The following is an 18,891-nucleotide window of genomic DNA, read 5'->3' as shown; positions in this document are numbered from 1 at the left end:
CCACCTCTGTTGCCCTGCTGCCAGGCCCGTCAAGAGAAATCTGCCCCCCCCCCCCCCGTACATCACATTCACTGCCCCCCCCCATTTCACTTTATTTACACAGCTGTTACAGCTGCCCCCCCCCCCCATCACAGGGCCCTGGGACAATTGTCCCCCGGCCTGCTCAGGGTCAGGATTGTGGGGTATCAGCAGAGCTGTGCAGGGGGAGCCCAGGGCTGGGATTGTGGGGGGGCTGTGGGTCAGGATTGTGGGGTATCAGCAGAACTGTGGGGAAGCTCCAGGCAACTCCATCATCTCCCCTCTGCTCGCCCCACCACTTTGAGCAGCAGCAGGACCCTGATTCGGCCAGGCACCAAGTGCCCTCAACTCCCACTGACGCCAACGGGAGCGGCAGGTGCTCAACGCCTCACAGGATAGGGCCTTAACCAAGTGTCTGTTGCCTCCACAAGTCTCAGCCTGGCCTGACCAATCTCCCCCCACCCCATCTCCCAATATCCTTCTTCCTCTCCCCCCCGCCCCAGGCCCCAAACCTCTCTCTGATTCTGGTTAATGGAAAACGAAAACAAAAACATCTTACTGTAGGTCCTACACACATGAAGCTGGGCACACGCCCCCCGTGCGTGGACCTGGAATGTTTGGGCCAGCTGTTCAGAAGCGTTGAGCTCATAGCAACTCCCTCCCCGTGAGGGCAATGGAGACCCCCCCACACATTAGGAATAATAGAGAATTACCCACCCGCCCACCTCCGCGCCCCCAGCTGAGGCCGCTCTCATCGCTGGCTGGCTGAAGCACCGGTCACCAGGTAACAGCTCCGCTCCAGCCCAGGCTGGCAGCAACACAAAGGAACAGCTGCTGCAGGGAGCAGCCCGCCTGCTCAAGCCGCAGCAGGGCAAACGCCCTGGATTTGTCTCATGGGTAGGTCATAGCAAGCAGGGGTCAAGGGAGGAACCTCTGGAGCTCCAAGCATGAGCATCTCCTGCATGAGCTAAACACCCACATGCCCTTAGGCCTGTCGGTAGCAGACTCAGCAACCTGTCACCACTAAAGGGGGACATGAGCACCATGCCCCAGGATCCAGCCCCACCACACAGCCTCTGTGCCACTCATTAGCCCAAGTATTGAGGAGGCCACAGGTCGGAGCTGCTCCCCAAGCTCATAAGGGGTCCCCAGTGCTCCGGGGCAGGATGGAAGGAGCTTGCACAGCATGTCCATGCTCTCCTGATAAGCAGGATCTCAGCTCTGGCCGGCACCAATTCACCAAAGCCCCCAGAAATGCATTAAATCCCCTCCCAGCTGTTGTGGCAAATCGCCCAAGATGACAGCACATCTAGGCTGCTCCCAGCCCTCACCGTCCCTGCCAGCATCATCCCTGCCAGCTGCGGGGGGGCTATGTCCCACCCCAATATCTGAGGGTCATTCTGGTCGCTTGGCGCAGGAAACCTGGGCCCAGCTGGATTGGCTGAGCCATATGCTCTCCCTCTGCCCATGCGCTTATTCCTTTCCCATGTGAGCTGTGCCCTGTTTGGCTCCCAGAGCTGGCTCCTCCCATGCCAACACCCTCGTCCGACTGGCAGGTGGCGGCTGGGCCGTGTACACTATTCAGTGATGGGCTGTTTGCCTTATGCTCCTTAACTAACTGCTCCCAGCCCCACATGTGCACTTTGCCCAAGAGCAACAATCCTCACTGGGCAGAGGGGGAAACTGAGGCACAGAGGGGGGACGTGACTTCGACCAAAGTTGCACACAGAGCTAGGAATAGGACTTAGGAGACCTGACCCTCCCAATGACCCCTGCTCTAACCACTAGATCCTATTCCCCTCTGGGAGCCAGGGATAGAACCCAGGAGTCCTGATTCCCAGCCTTCCCCCCCGCTCTAGCCACCCCACAGCACTCCCTCCCCCTCCTCTCAGGCTACAGGTAGCGCCTGTCGGTTGGTCGTGGTGACCTTCCATCTCCCTCCTCGACCTCTGCGGTTCACTTCTCCTCCTTTGCCAGAGATCCCACCCAGGGCGGGGAGCAGCGATTGTTTATCTACTGAGGCTAATTAGGAGCGATCGTTAGGGTGAACCCCATCACTCACAAGCAACGAACACACTGTAACTAGTAGCAGAGCTTCTCCCTGATGCGTCGCCAGGGACGGCTGCGCCAGCCTGGGATCCCAGCTGCCCCCTACACTCAGCACCTGGACTGGAGCTAATTGCAATGGGGCTAGCTCATGGGAGGCTCCTGTCCTCTCATCTGTGCTGTGGGAGGCTGCAAGATGGCGGTGGGGGGAAGGGTCTGCAGTCGATAGATAGAGATGTATATATTGATCAGCTGATCAGTCAATAGATTAAAGGATTATTTTTCTTGACTTGATCCCTGGGGGCTCCATTCCCACCTCTAAGCACCAGTGCTCCCAGCCCCTGATAAAACCCAGCCCCGTCCCTTCCCTTCACCTTCTAGGAACCAATGATCCCGTGGAGTTCGACCCCGCCAGGGCTGACATGTTTTAGCCGCATCTTGGGCCTCCTCCCTCTACATTAAAGATGAGTTAACAGCTTCCTCCTGGCGCAAGGAGCAGGAGTGTCAGTTACATCACTCTGAAACCTCGGGCTAAGCAAAGACAACTTGATATTGAATCTGGCTTCCAGCCCCAGCCTCTGGAGAGCCACGGGACTGGCAGGGTATGTGTGTGTGAGTGTTGAAATGTTGTGTGTGTTACTCCCACGCTGGCGGGCCTCAAAACTACCACCGCCCACAGCGCTCCTTCCCTCCCAGCCTGTGCCCAGAGCCCAGGGAGACTCAGCGATTGGCACAGGGTCACCCGGGGCGTCTGGGGCAGGACTGGGCGGAGAATCCCATTTTCCACATGCCTCTCCTGCTCTTTTGTGGGAAAGGACTCTGGCCCCCCAAAGCAGCCTCCAGCCCTCAAAGGCCTGATCCCTGGGCAATACTGTAACAACAGGGAGAAGTGGGGGGGGGCAGTTGGCAGTGAGCCACAGTATGGTGGTGTATGGGCTGGGACTGGAGAGCCCCCGGCACAAGAAGGGTTAACAGCTTGCAGGGTGGTGGGGAAAGGCTCATGGGAAAACTCTTTGCCGCCCGCTACTGGTCCCATCAGCACAGGACCCCCAGAGGCAGGCACTGGGTGGCAAATGATTGACTGGTGGGGGCGGCAGGTGTTAGGAAGGGCCAGACAGCTGTGGTCTGATCACTGGGGGTCCAACGGGCTCAGGGGAGGGGCTGGCTGATGTGGGCCCTACCATAGATGGAGGGGTGGGGGCAGGTCTCGGGGGAGCCATCAACATTCCTCTTCTAGGGGTAGCTGACGGGTATAGGGAAACTGGATCCCGTCCCCCACACCTACCCCCGCATCCTACCCTGCATCAGCCACCTATCAGTGATCTGGGCCAGCACCCTTGAGGTCAAAGGTTCTGTGTCCTATTGCCAGCCCCTCACCCCCTGGCCCCTGGCCCCAATGCCCCAGCTGAACACCTCCCCAGAGCCAAGCCCCAGTTTCCACCAAGACTTCGAGTACCTGCCTGACCCCGCCCCCACCTGCATGACCCCGTCCCTGCCCATGTAACCCTGCCCCTGCCTGCTTGACCCCATCCCTACCTGCGGGACCCCACACAGAGGTCACCATTTGGAAGAGTGCACTGCCCCACTCCTGCTGGCCTGGGCTGGCACACATGGTGCGTGGTGCTTGGGAAGTCACACAGGCTTCTGTGGAGGCAGTTAGGGTCCCGATCCCAACGCTGAGCCCGATTCATCCCTGCACTGGGGCAGGAGCCAAGGGGAGGCAGCTGGGGGCAATTCAGCCCCCCATGCAGGGTATAACATACGGGGGTATCACCAGCTTGTACCCTTGTTGCAATGACTCCTCTGGGCCACAGAATAGCCACAGCATAGCTCTGCCCTGGCCATGCCCCCTCCTGTCCTGTCCCACTCACCCCACCCGAGACCCACCCAGGGGCGCGCCCTACACCACGAGGCATCTCCAAGGGGGGCAGGAGCAGACACCTGCCGATGGCCCCTTGGCCTGACCCAAGCTAGCGTGAAAGGGCTATAGGGCAATCAGACCCATCACACCCAGGGCCCAGCCCCTGTTGTGCATTGCTTCCTTCACACTAAGCTGGCCCTATAGATCCATGCCCCCCCTCAACTTGAGCTAACGGAACCAGCGGCAAAGCTGAGTTTGCCCAGGAATTGTGGCATCCTGATGGCAGACAGAAAGGGGCCTGATCCCCCCCCCCACACACACACACACTACTTCCCTGCAGCGGAGCCGCCTTACCCCCCCGGCCTCCTTCCTCCCGATTCGCCGCGGTGCAGGAGGGAGGCAGCGACATAAAAATGCAGATTCGGGATTGGTATGAAATAACATTCGATATAAATCCCTCTCCTGCGGGTCGCAAGATGAATCGGCCGCATTGAAATTCCACCGCAGTGATAATTAAACTCAGGATCGGCTCTGTGCTAAATTACATTCCTGCAATGCCGCTGCTTCGGGTCCCGGGAAATTGCTCCCAGGGCCTGGAGGAGAGGTTTTATCGCCCACCTGGGTGTGCCTACTGGAGAGGTTTGTTTCCTCCGAGACCGTAAAGCTGCCCCCTTGATTTATCGGCCCCTTCTCCCAAATCCGATTAAATATAGGATTTCTGCAGGATCCCCAGCCCCGCTCCCCGGACTGGCTCCCGCAGAGCACCGGGGCCGAAGCAGGCAGGACAAACAACCCCAGTGAGAGCTGCCAGTCCCCCTGATTTACAGCCCAGCCCTGCTTTATGGGGGCTTCGCATTTTTGCTCTTGCTTTTTTCTATTCCTGCCTCTTGTTGTCCCGGGGGCCATGTCCCCCTCCTGCTCCCACCTCCCCTGCCTGTAGGAGTCTAGGTACAGGCAGGGCCAGCCACTGCTGGCGGTGGCCCATAATTCACCGGCCAAGGCCCGCCAACCTGTCGTGGGTTTGTCCTATGTTGGGACTGGATAGGGAGAGTCTGATCTCCCCACCCGTGTACCCTATGCTCACGAGCATCAGGGTGGGGGCAGGGAGATCCCACTGGAGCATCTGCTTGAGGAGAGGGGGCTGGGGCAAGTGTTTGAGGGGAGGTGGGGCACCGTGGGCAGTGAGGGGGAGGGGGGTTTCACCCGCTTCTGATTAGGCCTCATGCCACCCTACTCTGCCCCACAAGGTGCCCATCGGGCCACACCTGCTGGGTTAATGGCTAGAGCAGGTGCCCTGGCAGCTGATGGGGAGATGCAGGGGCAGGGAATCAGCTTCGTGGGCATGTGGGTGCGGCTTGGATTTCTGGCTGCCCCACCCCCACCCTGGCTGGGAGGTGGGGGATGGAAATGGCAACTATAAAGAGAGAGAGGGAGGGCTTGTAGTAAAGAGACTGGACTGGGGCACAGGACACCTGGTTTCCATCACCATCTCTGCCCCCAACTCCCCATGTGTTAGGGTGACCAGATGTCCCGATTTTATAGGGATAGTCCTGATATTTGGGGATTTTCTTAATTAGGCACCTATTACCCCCGACCCCGTCCCGATTTTTCACACTTGCTGTCTGGTCACCCTACCATGTGTCCTCTGGCCTGTCGCCAAGGACAGAGCTTCCCAAGTGCTCCGCATCCAGCAGCTCCCATGGTTCCCAATGGGGTGCGGAGGGGGGGGGGGAATTCTCCATTGTTCTCAAGGGGACGCAGATACACACATTTCCCCTCCCCACTCAACTGGGGGTAGGGTGACTAGACAGCAAGTGTGAAAAATCAGGATGGGGGTGGGGGGTAATAGGAGCCTATATAAGAAAAAGACCCAAAAATCGGGACTGTCCCTATAAAACCGGGACATCTGGTCACCCTGACTGGGGGTCTCTGTGCAGCACCCCAGCCTGGGAAGATGAAAGGGTGCCCCCTGGTGGAGCTGATGGGAACTGCTCTCAGCCAGTCTGAGGCAGCCATGGTCCAGCCAGGCAGTCCCCAAGCAGAGCCTGCCATAGCCACCGCACGAGATGTCCCAGGCAGGGCTGCCCTTGAGGCCTGCAGACAGCTGGGGGCGGGGGTGGCAGGGAGCCCACCTGGTGGTGGAGAAGGGGGCCAGCTTGGTGGGCCTGGAGACTGGAGTCCTGCATCCCAAGCAGGGGCAGCTTCCCCCCAACACAGTGTGGCTGGGCAGGAGCAGGCAGATCATTCAGCCCCGGGGGGCTCTCGGCGCTTTGTGTGTGTGTGTGTGAGAGAGAGAGAGAGAGAGAGAGAGAGAGAATGTGCCTCCCTCTGGTGGCTAGAGACCCAGAAGGTATCTAAACCCCTTAACCCTGGAGCTGGGCAAAATGGCTGTAACAACCTTTCTTGGTTTTGGTTTGTCTGTTTCATGGTTGCTGAAACGGAAGCTACTTTCCCAAAACCGCAGTATCCCTGGGGAAATCCCCGTGGATTTAGGTGCTCCCTGGTGATTAGCGAGCCCCAACTTTAGTTGAAGGGGTGGGAGTGGGGGTGTGTGTGAAATTTTAGCAAAGACCCTCTTTCCCCGAATGCTCTTTAGGCATCAGAGTTAAACAGGCTGCTAATAAAGCTAAAGGCTGTTCCACACTCTCAGCAGCGTCTTCCCTTCCCCAGGGCCCTAATTCCAGCCTCTCACAACATCATAAACTCACAGGCTGTCTTGTTGCCACAGGGTCTTCCAGAGAGGCTGAGAGCTGAATTGCTGGTTGAAGTCAAGCAGCTACCTCCACACTCACTTTGGGCAAAACCCGTTCAGGCCCCTTCCTCCATCAGAAAAACAGGCCATCTGTAAAAGCACTGATTTCCACAGGGATTTTCAACGAGCCAGAGTCAGGAACCACTTCAGTTGGCCTTTGGTTTCACAAATGTGCCTCTGTGCAGTATTTAAATACTAGGGACAAACACAAGGTGCTGGGGAACTTTTATTAGCAGCAATTATTATCTGTATTGTGGTAGAATTTTGAGGTCCCAGCTGAGACTGAGCCCCATTGGGCTAGGTGGTGCACAGACACAATCCCTCTACCAAAGACCTTACGGGGCAGACAAAGGGTGGAAGAGGAAACTGAGGCACAGGATGGGGCAGTGACTCAGCCAGCAACTCAGGGAGAGAGTCAGGAACAGAACCCAAAGGTCCCAACTCCCACCACAGGGCCCTAGCCACCCAGACCACACTGCCACTAGCAGTTATAGCCTAGAACAGCAGATAGCCACTGTTCTTGCTAATCATAACAGGAGAAAGAAGGTTGGATTTCAAGAGGGATCTAGCCACCATAAGACTCAGGAATGCAAACTGGGCCAGGGTCCTTACCAAGCCTCTCAGATGCAAGACCAGCCTCTATCTGCAGTGACATTGACTCTGGCCCCTGAATTTTCACTAGTACTTGCAAATTAGTGGCTTGATTTACAGGAATCAGTGAAAGCTGTGGCCACTCTCATTTAGGGGCCTAAATAGGAATTTAGGGGCCTAACTTTAACACATACACCCCAGGTTTTGACGTCAGTGAATGGAGTTTGCAGTATGCAGTTCAGAGCACTAGGGGGAGAACTGGAGCACATGCAGGGATGGTCGGTTACAGATAATGGAGGTTTCTGCCATAAAGACTCCATTTATGTAGGGTGTGTAGCTCGAAAGCTTGTATTACTTCACCCACCTTGTCTCTATAAAGATGCCACCTCAACCCAAGCAGCAGGCCTGGAAGGGGGGCACAAGGAGGGGTATCTCTGTTCCCCTGATGTGCTCAGCCCTTTCTGCATGGACACGCATAACCCTGCCCTGCTGGGAGCACTTTATCTTGGACTCAAATTCTGGAGGGTGATTTTACTTTTTTTACTCTGGTTTTTCTTTTCCCTTTGGATGCACCAGGTTTCGTCATGAGGACGGTATTGTATGGAATCCCCAGAGGAAAATACCCCCTACCTGGGCACTGCTTCCCAAGCGTTAGCTCTGCTGTTGTTGGGCAAATGGCATTATGCAGATGGTGCCTGATCCAGCAGATGTACTTCCCCACACAGTACCATCCCTGGGCCACAGGGTAGTGCTGCAGCATCAGCCTTGGCAGTACTGCCCTGGCCCAGCAATTGGCACCATGCCCTCTGCCCTCCTGCAGTATCAACCCAGGTGAGTAAGTGGTGCTGCAACCACCTGCAGTATTGCCTCTGGACCAGTAGGAGGCTCTGCATCGACCTGCAGTACTACCTTGGGTCTGTAGGGGATACTGCACTCACCTGCAGTATCCCCCCAGGTCAGTAGGGGGCGCTGCACCCCGTGCTACTGAGCCTCGGCCAACAGGTGACGCTGCGCTCACCCCTCTGTAGTACCGCTCCATGGCCTGCAGCTGGCGCGTCGCCCTCCTATCGTACCGCCTCCCGGTCAGCAGGTGGCGCTGTGGCACACAGCACTAGCTGTTCCTGGGACCTTCCTGCCGGGCGGACGCTCTGGGCGCTACCCGCTCCCTCTAATACCCCTCGTGCGCCGCGGAGTTCCGGCCTGCCACGGACGTCACTCTCTGGGCCGCGTTGTGGTCCCGCGCATGCGCAGAGACCCTTTTCTCTTTGCCCTTCCTCCTCGAGCACCGGGTAAGGAGGCCCCCGGCGTCCTCGACCTAAGCGGGGCGGCCTGACGCGGGGGGGGCCTCTGGTGCTGGGAGCGAGGGGGGGCTGGGGGTGACGGCTGGAGTTGAAAGTGGCAGGGGAAGGGACTGGGGGGTGTGGGGAGGGGCTGGGGTTGAAAGTGGCAGGGGAGGGGGGCGAAGGTAGGGGTGGGGGAAGGGACTGGGGGGTGTGGGGAGGGGCTGGGGTTGAAAGTGGCAGGGGAGGGGGGCGAAGGTAGGGGTGGGGGAAGGGACTGGGGGGTGTGGGGAGGGGCTGGGGTTGAAAGTGGCAGGGGAGGGGGGCGAAGGTAGGGGTGGGGGGGAAGGGACTGGGGAGTGTGGGGAGGGGCTGGGGTTGAAAGTGGCAGGGGAGGGGTGTGGGGGAAGGGGCTGGGGAGCTGGGATCCCTGTTTCACTGGGGCGAGGGGGGGTTGGGCTGTGGGGGAGGGAGGTGGCTGCCTGGCTGGGAGGAGGGGTACTAGGTGGCTGTATGTTGGGCTAGGTCTGGGATCCTTCAGCCCTCTTCACCCCCAGGGCTCCTGTTCTCCCCTGCCTCTGCCTCCTGGTGGCTTGTTGCCTAATGGGTGGCCTTACATTTATCTGTTGGGTGTCTTGGCTGCTGTCAGCACCTCGGCCTCCTTACAGACCCGGCTGGAGCCTGCAGTCTCTTTAGCCAAAAGGTGCCTGAAAACAAGGGGCCCCCCAATGATGACTAAATCTCAGTCGGCAATAACTCCCCTTCCCCAGCACAGAGCTCCTAGTGGAGGGAGTACTGTGCTAGGGCAACAGGGAGCTGCATGTGCCCAAGAGGGGAAGCCATGGCTGAGAAGTCAGTGACAAACCTCTGTCCATTTGTTTTTAATTATTCAGCCTCCTATCTGCCAGAGGGGTCTGGTCTCTGTCTGTAGACTGGAGGTAATACTGACCTATATTGCAGGGGGCCCACAAGGCCATTTTTATTACAGTAGAGGTCCCAGCCAAGACCAGGGCCCAGTTGTCCTGGGTGCTGAAGACACAGCCCCTGCTCTGAAAAGCTTACAGTCTAAACACACAGGATGAGAGGGGCAGTGACTTGCCCAAAGTTGCTTATCCAATCAGTAGCCAGGCTGGGAGTAGAACTCTGGTCTCTGGGCGCCCAGTCTAGTGCACTACCCACTAGACCACTCTGCTTCTCCCTAATGCCGATCACAAGCTTGAGGATCCTTGGATGAAAAGTGCTTGGGACATGCAGAGTATTAATGCACATTGAAAATGACCTTGGGGATCTGAGAGTCACTGACCATTTGTGCAGGAGTTAATGGGCCATTCCCATCTCTAACTTATTTGACCCTGAGCATTAGAAGCCTGAGGGAAACTTAATGCAAGTGCTCCTGGAGAATGGTTTGGCTCAGCCACACAAGCCCTGGATGAAGGGGGCTCTGCTACTGTGGGCTTGGAAGGAGTCCCAGAACCCGAGGATGGTTCTGGATCAGGGGATGGGACATGAAGATGCTTTGTTGTCTCCTAAGAAACTCCAAAGCGCTTTACAAAAGCAAATGACTTGAGTTTTGCACTCTACACAGAGTAGGTAAATTAGATCCCCATATGGGAAAACTGAGACAGAGTGATTTCCCTATGATTGAGTGAGCAGCAGTGGGAAGTAGAACCCAGATGTCCTGAGTCCCAGTCACCTACCAGATCACACAGGACCCTGATGGGTTTTTCCCATCGTATCTGACTCTCCATTCCAGTATGGTGCCTGTGTTTTAAAGCTCAGTCAAGCTGTGGGTATTGGTCTCTGGTAGCTGAGCTGCCTATCTTATTTGTTTTGTGGTAGCTCTTAACAGCCTCAGTCATGGACCAGGACACCATTGTGCTAGGCACTATACAAACAGAGAACAGCTGATCCCTGTCCAAAGGATCTTACAGTCTAAATACTTGAGGATTTTGTGCTCTGCTTCCATTCCAGGGTCTTCATCAATGGCCTGCACTGTTCAACCCCTTGTGGGTACCCATGGGATTAGCATTGAACTTTTCTGGTGCGTCTGATATTGTGCAGTAAATTATCATACCCCCGTCTCCCAGCTGTTGTCACCTCTTTGTGATGATCCCAGTTATCTGTCATGATCAATATTATCACCTTGGTAATACTGTTTTGAACTTTTGGCACATTCATTGGGAGTCCCACACCCCCGCTTTGCAGCATGTTTCTATTGCAGTGAATAATCAAAATTGTGGGGCAATGTGGATTCCTAATGTGGTGGTGGTTTGGTTTCTCTTCCAGTTTTGTGACCCCCTGCTGTCCCTGAACATGTATGCCTGTGCAAAATTCGTCTCGGCTCCTGCCCTAGTGAGTAGCGGAAAATCCCATTTTTTAATCCATTCTAATACTAGGCATTTCTGCAATACTTTTTCAACATATTACCTATGTGGCAGGGGGCTGTGAAGATTAGCTAAGTGCTATCTCCATTGTCTAGACAGGGAAATGAGAGGCAGGTGCCTGCAGTCTCCCATGAAGTGAGCAGCAAAGCTAGGAATAGAACTCAGGAGCCCTGACTCCCAGTCTTGTTCTCCTAGGACATTCTGCCTTTAGGGGAGTGCGTTGGGAAAAAAAGTGGATTTCACGTCAGTCTGTATCCCCTTAAAGTAAGGGTAGCTAAAGCATGGCCCATATGCTGCATGGCCAGCCTCATTTTCAATATGGAGGTGAGGACTGTGGGTATTACTGATGCTGTGCATGCTGGGAATTGTAGTCGCCACAGACCACACTTCAGTATCAAAGATGAGGGTAGCTGCTGTCTACATCTTATCCAAAATGGATGGGCCTCTTAGCCAGTTACCAATGAATCCCTCGGCACCCTAGTTTAGAGGTAACTTGCCCTCAACAGGCCAGATCATTGTAACCTTTTCCTATTTGCTACTAATTAGCTGGGTGGCGTTTCCTGTCTCTGGAGGTGTAATAAAACTTCCTTCTGAGCTAAGCTGCCTGCTGCAACGTTGGGGCTGCCAAGCCACTAGACTTGTAACTGGCTGCTGGCTTTCAGTAACCCTGCCCTGGTGCCAGTCTGCCTGCCCTCAGGGCCCGCATGTCAGGACTTGGTTATTCCCACAAGATGCTTCAGAGATCCTGTAGTGTCAAGGGATCCCTAACCATGCCTCGAGCTCTGCTCCACCCAAGGCTGTGGCACATCTCAGACACTGTTGTCTACACTGACCCGCAGAGCTATGTTGTGGGGACCTGCTCCCCTACCACAGTGCCCTACTGTAGATGGACCCTGCTTAGCTACATGTTTCACCCTGGCTTCAGTCACCTGACACTAAGTGAATCCCTGCTCTGATCTGCTGAGTTCAGTCCAGATGGCTACAACAAATACAGCCGCCCCTGCCTCCTGTTTCATCAGTTCATAGGTGGGGAGGGAAACACTGATTAACTGGAGGTGCTTCCTGCTAACTCTGTGCTAGCCTGGCCTGGAGTGGCAAGTGCCAGCAATAAGGTGATCCCGTGGTAAACGGGAGGCACTCTCCATTTACCATCTAAGTATGTGGAGTCTCAGGGCTTGTCTGCACTTAACAGGGGATTCACCTGTGGCGATCAATGCATTGGTGGTCGATTTAGCGGGTCTAGTGAAGCCCTGCTAAATCGACTGCAGATCGTTCTCCTGTCAACTCCTGTACTCCACTGGATCGAGAAGAGTAAGGGGAGTCAATGGGAGGACGTTGCGTAGTGTGGACCCCGCGGTAAGTAGATCTAAGCTACGTTGACTTGAGTTACGCTATTCACGTAATTCAAATTGCGTAGCTTAGATCAACTTTTCCCTGTACTTTAGACGAGGTCTCAGTGAGAGAGGGTTGGCTCTTGGATGGTGCATGTCTGCCCCAGGGTAAGTTACTGTTCCTGTGTCTCCCGGTTCAGTTCCCCTCTCCTCCCTTCTGGGTTAGTTTTGTGTTGGGGTTCCAGTAGGGCATAAATTCACATTGACTGTGGCTGGTTTCCAGGTAATGGTTACTAGCCAGTAACTAGTTCTTCCGCCAGTTCCATGGGCAAGAGTGATCAGGATTACCTTCCTTGATGGACTGTCCTGGGCCATACTGGTCCATGAGGAGGCAGCATTTGGTAACCTTCATCCTTTGTGTTGCCTTTGCATGGACTGTGCTGTGGGAACACAGAGAGGCTTGAGGACAGTGCTTTGTTTGTGCCAGGGCTGAGCCCCGGCAACTCTGGGCATGGCAGTTCATAGCCCCAGCACCTCTGGGCTTGCCACATCAGTTATGAAAGTAAAAAAATTGCGTGAGCTCTGGCAACTCTTTCATTACAAATTAAGTCCTGCTTGAGAATAAGTTTGGTTTGGAACGTATTAAAACAGGAAGTGGCAACACGATGCCATTGTTGCTACCAAGTGTGTGGATTCCTGCTGCCCTCGGGGAAAGTGCTACCTTTCCTCTGCCCCCACGGCAGAGACATGGAGTGCCACATTCAGCCATGGAGTCTATGGCAGTTGCTTCCATTTATGCCAGAGCTGGATTTGACCCAGAGAACTGCTGCAGGGCATTCATGGCCTGACTTCTGAAGGTACTCAGCCCCTTCCAGGATCAGGCCGTTCACCCGGCCACCAAAGGGACTTTCATGCAGATATACTGAAGAAGACATCCCATCTTGACTTTTGAAGCGACAGCTGCTCTGGTGTCCCTGAAAATAATTCAGTCACTCTGCATTGGGCCAGCCCCAGCTAACAAGTGGGGGAGAGCCTGGCACACTTTGGGCGCTATGTAAATGCTGCGGCCCCCTGCAGAGCTGCAAGGTGGGGGAAATACTGCTCCAGTTCCTTTCCAGTCTCAGCATAACTGATCTGACAGATTATTGCAGGAAGCTGGCACTGGGTATCTGGTAGGGATTGCATTGCACTGCCTCTCTGGGCAGAGTGGCTCTGTCTGAATGATTACTTTGTCTGTCTGCAGGTGAGGAACAGCTCGAGGCTGCTGTGCAGACCAGTCTCTGCCTCCCTGCTGAGCAGGCCTGAGGCCAGGACAGATGAGGTAAAATGCTGAGCTTGGACCATGAAAGTGGAGAGGATCCTCAGAGCTTGAATTGACTTAACGATTGGGCCCAGCAGGGGGCATGCAGAGCAAATATTCCACTCCATAGCAGTCTTTGACTAGAGCAAAGCTGGGGGGGGTGGGGATCCCTGGTGGGTGATGAGGCTCAACTGGGCTGGCTTGTTCTCTCAGGCTTCTGGGCTTAATCTCTAAGGAGAGAATCATAAAGCAAAAGGAAAATCTGGGCAACAGAAGAAAGCATGTTAACAGTGCTGCAAGCTCTCCCTGTGGAAAGGGATTGGTGATTCAGTAGGAGGTGCTCTTCCTTACGAGTCAACTCTGAACCGATCCCCCAGCATGGGACTAGAGGGCGCTGTGCTGCTACAAGCTGTATTTCAGACTGGTGAGATCAGGACCACTTGTGGTCATTTAAAAATCCTCTGGCACATGCAAGGAGGTTAGCCCTGGAGTCCCAGCCAGCTCTCAACTTGTAATTAGTCTGCATCCACAAATTCCTCATGTGGGCTCAACTGAGAAGTCACTTCCTGACCAGAAGTATTCTACACGGCGAAACAGCTGCCAAATTCCACCCCAGCCATGGCTGCAGTTCAGTGGTGGGTGAAGAACTTCACAGAAGGATCATGTATTAGAATTAAAATGTATAAAGCACTTTGGGATCCTTCGAGTGAAAGGCACTATAGAAATGACGGGGGTGGGGGGGTGCAGCAGGAGCACTAGACTGCTGTAAGCCCAATATCTCAGGAATGCTTCTAGGCCAGTGCTTTATACTGCTGGAAATCCAGCTTGACAATAGTTTTAAGGCATTCATTTCCAGGCCTAGCAAGGCACAGGGCCTTCTCTTACTAAAACCCCAGGGAGATCAGAATTGCCCCTCCATATGGGGAAACTGAGGCACCAAAGTGAAGCAATTTGTCTGAGGTTACAAGGGGTCTGTGAGAGCTGAATTTAAGTGGCTCCCAGTTCTGTGGTTCACTGCACTAATTGTGCCCCTCTCTTTAGCCTAACTCACAACCTCACCCCTCTAGAGGCCCATGAATTCAATTCTCCAAGCCATGTGGGAAACTTGGATTCTTGTGGTCCTTAGTCCGCTCAGTGTAGATGTTTCCATGGCCATGCCCTGGTAGAGAGTGGGCAAAAAACACTTGTAGAGCTCTATCTCCAGCTGAATCTCACTGTCATCCCTTCAACTCATCCTAGCTCGGCTCCACCCCAGCACCCCAGAATGCTCTCCTCCAAGCTGTGCGCCGGGAGGTCCACACCAGCGCCATCTCCCGGGACATTGACACCGCGGCGAAGTTCATCGGTGCTGGTGCTGCCACCGTTGGGGTAGCTGGCTCTGGTGCTGGCATTGGAACCGTATTCGGCAGCCTCATTATTGGCTATGCCAGGTAAGGAATGAGCCTGTATCGGTTAGCTCTTCCCCTGCTTTAACCCTGTCCCCTGGCTTGGTTACAGCTGGTGCAGGCAGGGCCTGGGATAGGGGTATCAAGCAGGGCTTTAGAGCTGTGCTCCGGCTCCGCTCCAGCTGCAGGCAAAAACCTGCAGCTCCACTGCTCTGGAGCTGCTCCGGGCTCCAGCTCCAGGCTCTGCTCCAAAGCCCTGGTATCAAGTGGACCACGGGCCAAATCTGGACCGCCAGATGCTTTTGAACGCACTCCAAAATCTTTTTATTTACTTATTATCACTATTGATTTTTTTTTTATTATTTTCTCTGGAGTCTGGACCTTGGTTATACCTTGACCAAGCAATTTGGACCGTGACAAATAATTGACTACATCTGGCTAGGACTTCCCAGCACGAGCCTCGGAGCGGGGCTGCAAGTGAAAGCAAGACCCATCAGAAAGGCTGTTAAGAGTGAACTCGGTCTCCTGCTCTTCCTGTGCATCCATGTGGGACTTGGATTCTTTAAGCTTTCCTGTGCAGCCTCCACCTATTAAGGTGGCAGCTCCTTATGTGGTAGCCCTCTTCAAAAAGAATAGTGATTGATTCCTCTGAACCCGGATACTGGGCCGAGTCTGTTACAGTCCTCTGGGGCTTTGCTCTCAGTCCTGGACAATGCTCTTGGCCCGGTCAGTGGAAGGGACCGTAAACCCTCCGTGAGGAGCATTTCTAAATCGCTCTGACCATTCCTTTGTATAAACAGGAGATTTGGGGTAGGAACAGGACAACTGAGGACTCTTACTGGGTATCAAGCCCTTCCTGTCTAGGGCACGGATTCAGATCCAGCCTGAAATCTGCCACCATCTGTGGGTCAAATGAATCTGGTGGGTTTCAGTTCCATCCTTTATGGGTGAGCATGCCCCCCCCTCCCAGCCAGTTCTAGCGGATGCTTTTGAGTGGGCCGTGGAGGCCAAACTTCCACTAGAGGGGTCATCGTTGGGCAGGGTGGGGCATGCTGTAGGGGAGAGTGGGGAAGCTTGCCCTGGCACTGTCCCCTGCTGTGCCTCTACTGTGGAGTCTCCAGAGCTGTCAGCCTGGTGCTGAGTTCACATCCTCTCCTAGCAACATGGGCTGTCCCAAAGAGCCTGTTGATGCCTCTGAAACGAAGTGGGATTTTCCCCACTTCCTCCTGCCGTGGGGCTCTCTCTAGTGATCAGGGTGGGTTTTGGTTTCTTACCCTGTTACCCTAAACCAGTGTTTCCCAAACTGGGGTTCGTGAACCCCTGGGGGTTCATGAAATGTTACAGGGGGTTCTCGGGGGAAAAAATTCCCTAATGGCAGACAGAGCTGTCCCTAGGGACCCTGGGCAGCACGGGGCCAGCAGCCCAGAGCCCCTGGACTTCCAAGAGCTAAGCAGATCAAAGTAAGCATATCTATCACACTGAGGAGATTTCAACTTCAAGACTCCTTATTAGAAATGGAAAGGGAGGTGGATATTTTTTGCTGTTTTTAAAATTAAATAGGCAGCTAGTATTGTTTTAAAATTATTATGAAGAACAAGTTGTTTGCCTGGACTGCTCAAGACCTGAATGCTTGTGTAGGAGGAACTCTTTGAATTGGCTTCTTAAATACCTTCATGCTGTTTTACATCTGATACTCCTTGATGAAACATAGGAGCCTTGTCTTATAACAGGCTTATTCAAAGTGATACAAGCTACGAAAGTGAGATCTTGGAAGAGTGTTGTTGTTTTTATAATGTAATAAAAATACTGTAATGATAAATAATAATAATTAATAGTAAATAGTGTGTAATAAGCATGTCATAAAAACAAATTTTATATTTCCAAGATCACTGCTTTTATAATTTATACGCAGGTAAAGGAGAAAATCCATGGAAATATTCATTTTTAGGAGGGGGTTTGCGAGACTTGACATTTTAGTGAAAGGGGTTCACAGGTTGTTAAAGTTTGGGAACCACTGCCCTAAACCCATAACACTGGGACTTTTGTCAGCTCTACGTGCTAATCCCAATGCTGTTGCCCAGCACTGAGAGAGCAGGGGACAGGTGTAGGCACCAAATCAGGCCTCTTTCAGACCATCATACGCCTGTCAGATGCATGAATTTGGGACTCTTGAATGTAAAGACCCCTCTGGAGTGAATCTGGGAACTCCTCTGCAGCCAGCAATCACTACAGTGCCCCCTGGTGGGAGAGGCTGGCACTGCACTAGCCTGAATGCTCCCAGACAGTTCTATGGCATGGGAGATCTGGGACTTTCCCCACCTCTCCATGACTCTGCATTGTAGTGGTTTCTCCCTCTGGCCAAGAGGAGCTGTGCCTGGCTCCCTTCAGAGACTGTCCTGGGGATCAGCCAGAGGGGGTTGATAAAGAGTAAAGAACCTCATGGGCCATTAGGAGCTGGCAATGCACATTGGTGTATCTGACTCTTGGGCTGCTGTGCCCAGCCCGGCAGCATGGGGGATGCTCCCACGTGCTTCACTGACTGGTGCTTTCTTCCTCCCCTCATAGAAACCCTTCCCTGAAACAGCAGCTGTTCTCCTACGCCATCCTGGGCTTTGCACTCTCCGAGGCCATGGGGCTCTTCTGCCTGATGGTGGCTTTCCTCATCCTCTTCGCCATGTGATGGAGCCAGCTCCCTGCCGTGTGTTCCTCCTGTGTCTAGTCTATCGTGAGCGGCTGTGAATGTCCTAATGCAGGTGGGGGTATCCCCACCTCCTAACCAAATCGGCCTGGCCTGGCCCTGACTGAGGGAAGGTGAATAAATACTGTATTGATCTACAGAATGCAGGTTCTTGGTGTGTTCTTGGCATACAGGGAGCCAGTGTGTGTGCACCCACCGGCTAGCTGATGATACTTGTACCTGCAGCCATGCTGCCTAGGGCTGTGCTCTGGGTAGACCTTGGTAAGATAAGGAGGGCGAGGCCTTGGGCCTGTGGGAGCTTTTAGGTGCTGCAGGACTTGGGATGGGTGACTCAATAGGGGGCATGTTCTCCTCTCAGAGTGGTGGTGGGTGCTGGTGAGCTTCAGGAAGTAACATCTGAGGTTCTGACCATCTGTGGTCAAGTTCCCAGGCTGCTTTCCCACTAGTCTGGGTGGCTAATCCTCGTGTCCTGGCCAAATTCCAGCTCTAGTCTTTCTTCAGGCTGACTCTCCTATAATGGCACAGCAATCCCTTCAGTCCCAGGCACCTCCTCCCACCCCCGCAGTCCAGAACAATCCGCATAAACCAAGATTAAAGTTGTTCATTGTTCTTATTAGGCCGTGCCCATTAGGGAAGGGAGGGCATTCCCAGACTCTGGCCTCTCACAACACTTGGGCTCTGAAAGCCAAGCTGGGTTTTCTCTGCCTCTGACATCACAGTGGATAAGAAAGGGTCCACAGTGAGAGTGGCGGGGCAAGGATGATGCTGCTCTGCATCTGTCCATCCTCCTGATGCCAATAGGTGCCAGTCTGTGGAAACCTAGTGAAATACCTCAGTCTAGGGAAGGGTGCAGAGAGGCCTTTGCCTAAACAATCCCTGGCAAGAATCTAATACAAAGCAGCGGTGCTAGGAATTGCAGTTGCTCCAACTCAGGTGCTAGAGGCCTGTGCTCTAGTTCCACCATACGCAGAACTCCCTGGGCTAAGTTCTGTGACCTGTTATGAGGCTCCCCCGTCTCTGGGGTCTTCACAGCACCTAAATGTTGGGGGAAGGCAACTCTTCCTCTTAACCTGCTTCAAGGAAGCGGCCCCTCTGCTATGAACTGAAATGGAATCCATCTGCATGGCCACAGGGACTATATGACAGCAGAAGCCCAGTGCCATAGCCTTGAGGATACTCAAAGCTTAAATCAAGTTAGCCGTAGAGAGAGTGTCTTCAAAATGCCTAGCCAGAGGGTGCTGGCAT

General features: G+C 54.2%; 1 protein-coding gene across 2 annotated transcripts; it reads left to right on the top strand.

Annotated features, from left to right (window-relative positions):
* The first annotated feature begins 8,481 nt into the window (after positions 1–8,481).
* ATP5MC2 (ATP synthase membrane subunit c locus 2) lies at positions 8,482–17,788 on the top strand. Of its 2 annotated transcripts, none has more exons than XM_054013121.1 (5): positions 8,482–8,557; positions 10,835–10,900; positions 13,507–13,584; positions 14,803–14,993; positions 17,514–17,788. In XM_054013121.1, exons 2-5 carry the CDS (start codon positions 10,862–10,864, stop codon positions 17,626–17,628), a joined length of 423 nt encoding a protein of 140 aa, XP_053869096.1. In that variant the 5' UTR covers positions 8,482–8,557; positions 10,835–10,861; the 3' UTR covers positions 17,629–17,788. The 2 variants fall into 2 exon arrangements, with proteins under 2 accessions (XP_053869096.1, XP_053869097.1); XM_054013122.1 differs by lacking the exon at positions 8,482–8,557 and adding an exon at positions 10,520–10,589.
* Positions 17,789–18,891: the final 1,103 nt, after the last annotated feature.

The sequence above is a fragment of the Malaclemys terrapin genome, chromosome 23 (genome assembly GCF_027887155.1).
Source record: "Malaclemys terrapin pileata isolate rMalTer1 chromosome 23, rMalTer1.hap1, whole genome shotgun sequence".
Taxonomy (NCBI): Eukaryota; Metazoa; Chordata; order Testudines; family Emydidae; genus Malaclemys; species Malaclemys terrapin.
Note: the sequence above shows the minus strand (reverse complement) of the source record. Positions and strands in the feature narration are given on the sequence as shown.

Coding starts and splice junctions, on each gene's coding strand:
- ATP5MC2 (XM_054013121.1), top strand. CDS start 10,862: ATGTATGCCTGTGCAAAATTCGTCTCGGCTCCTGCCCTA. Junction 10,901..13,506: donor TCGTCTCGGCTCCTGCCCTA/GTGAGTAGCGGA, acceptor GTCTGTCTGCAG/GTGAGGAACAGCTCGAGGCT. Junction 14,994..17,513: donor CTCATTATTGGCTATGCCAG/GTAAGGAATGAG, acceptor CTCCCCTCATAG/AAACCCTTCCCTGAAACAGC.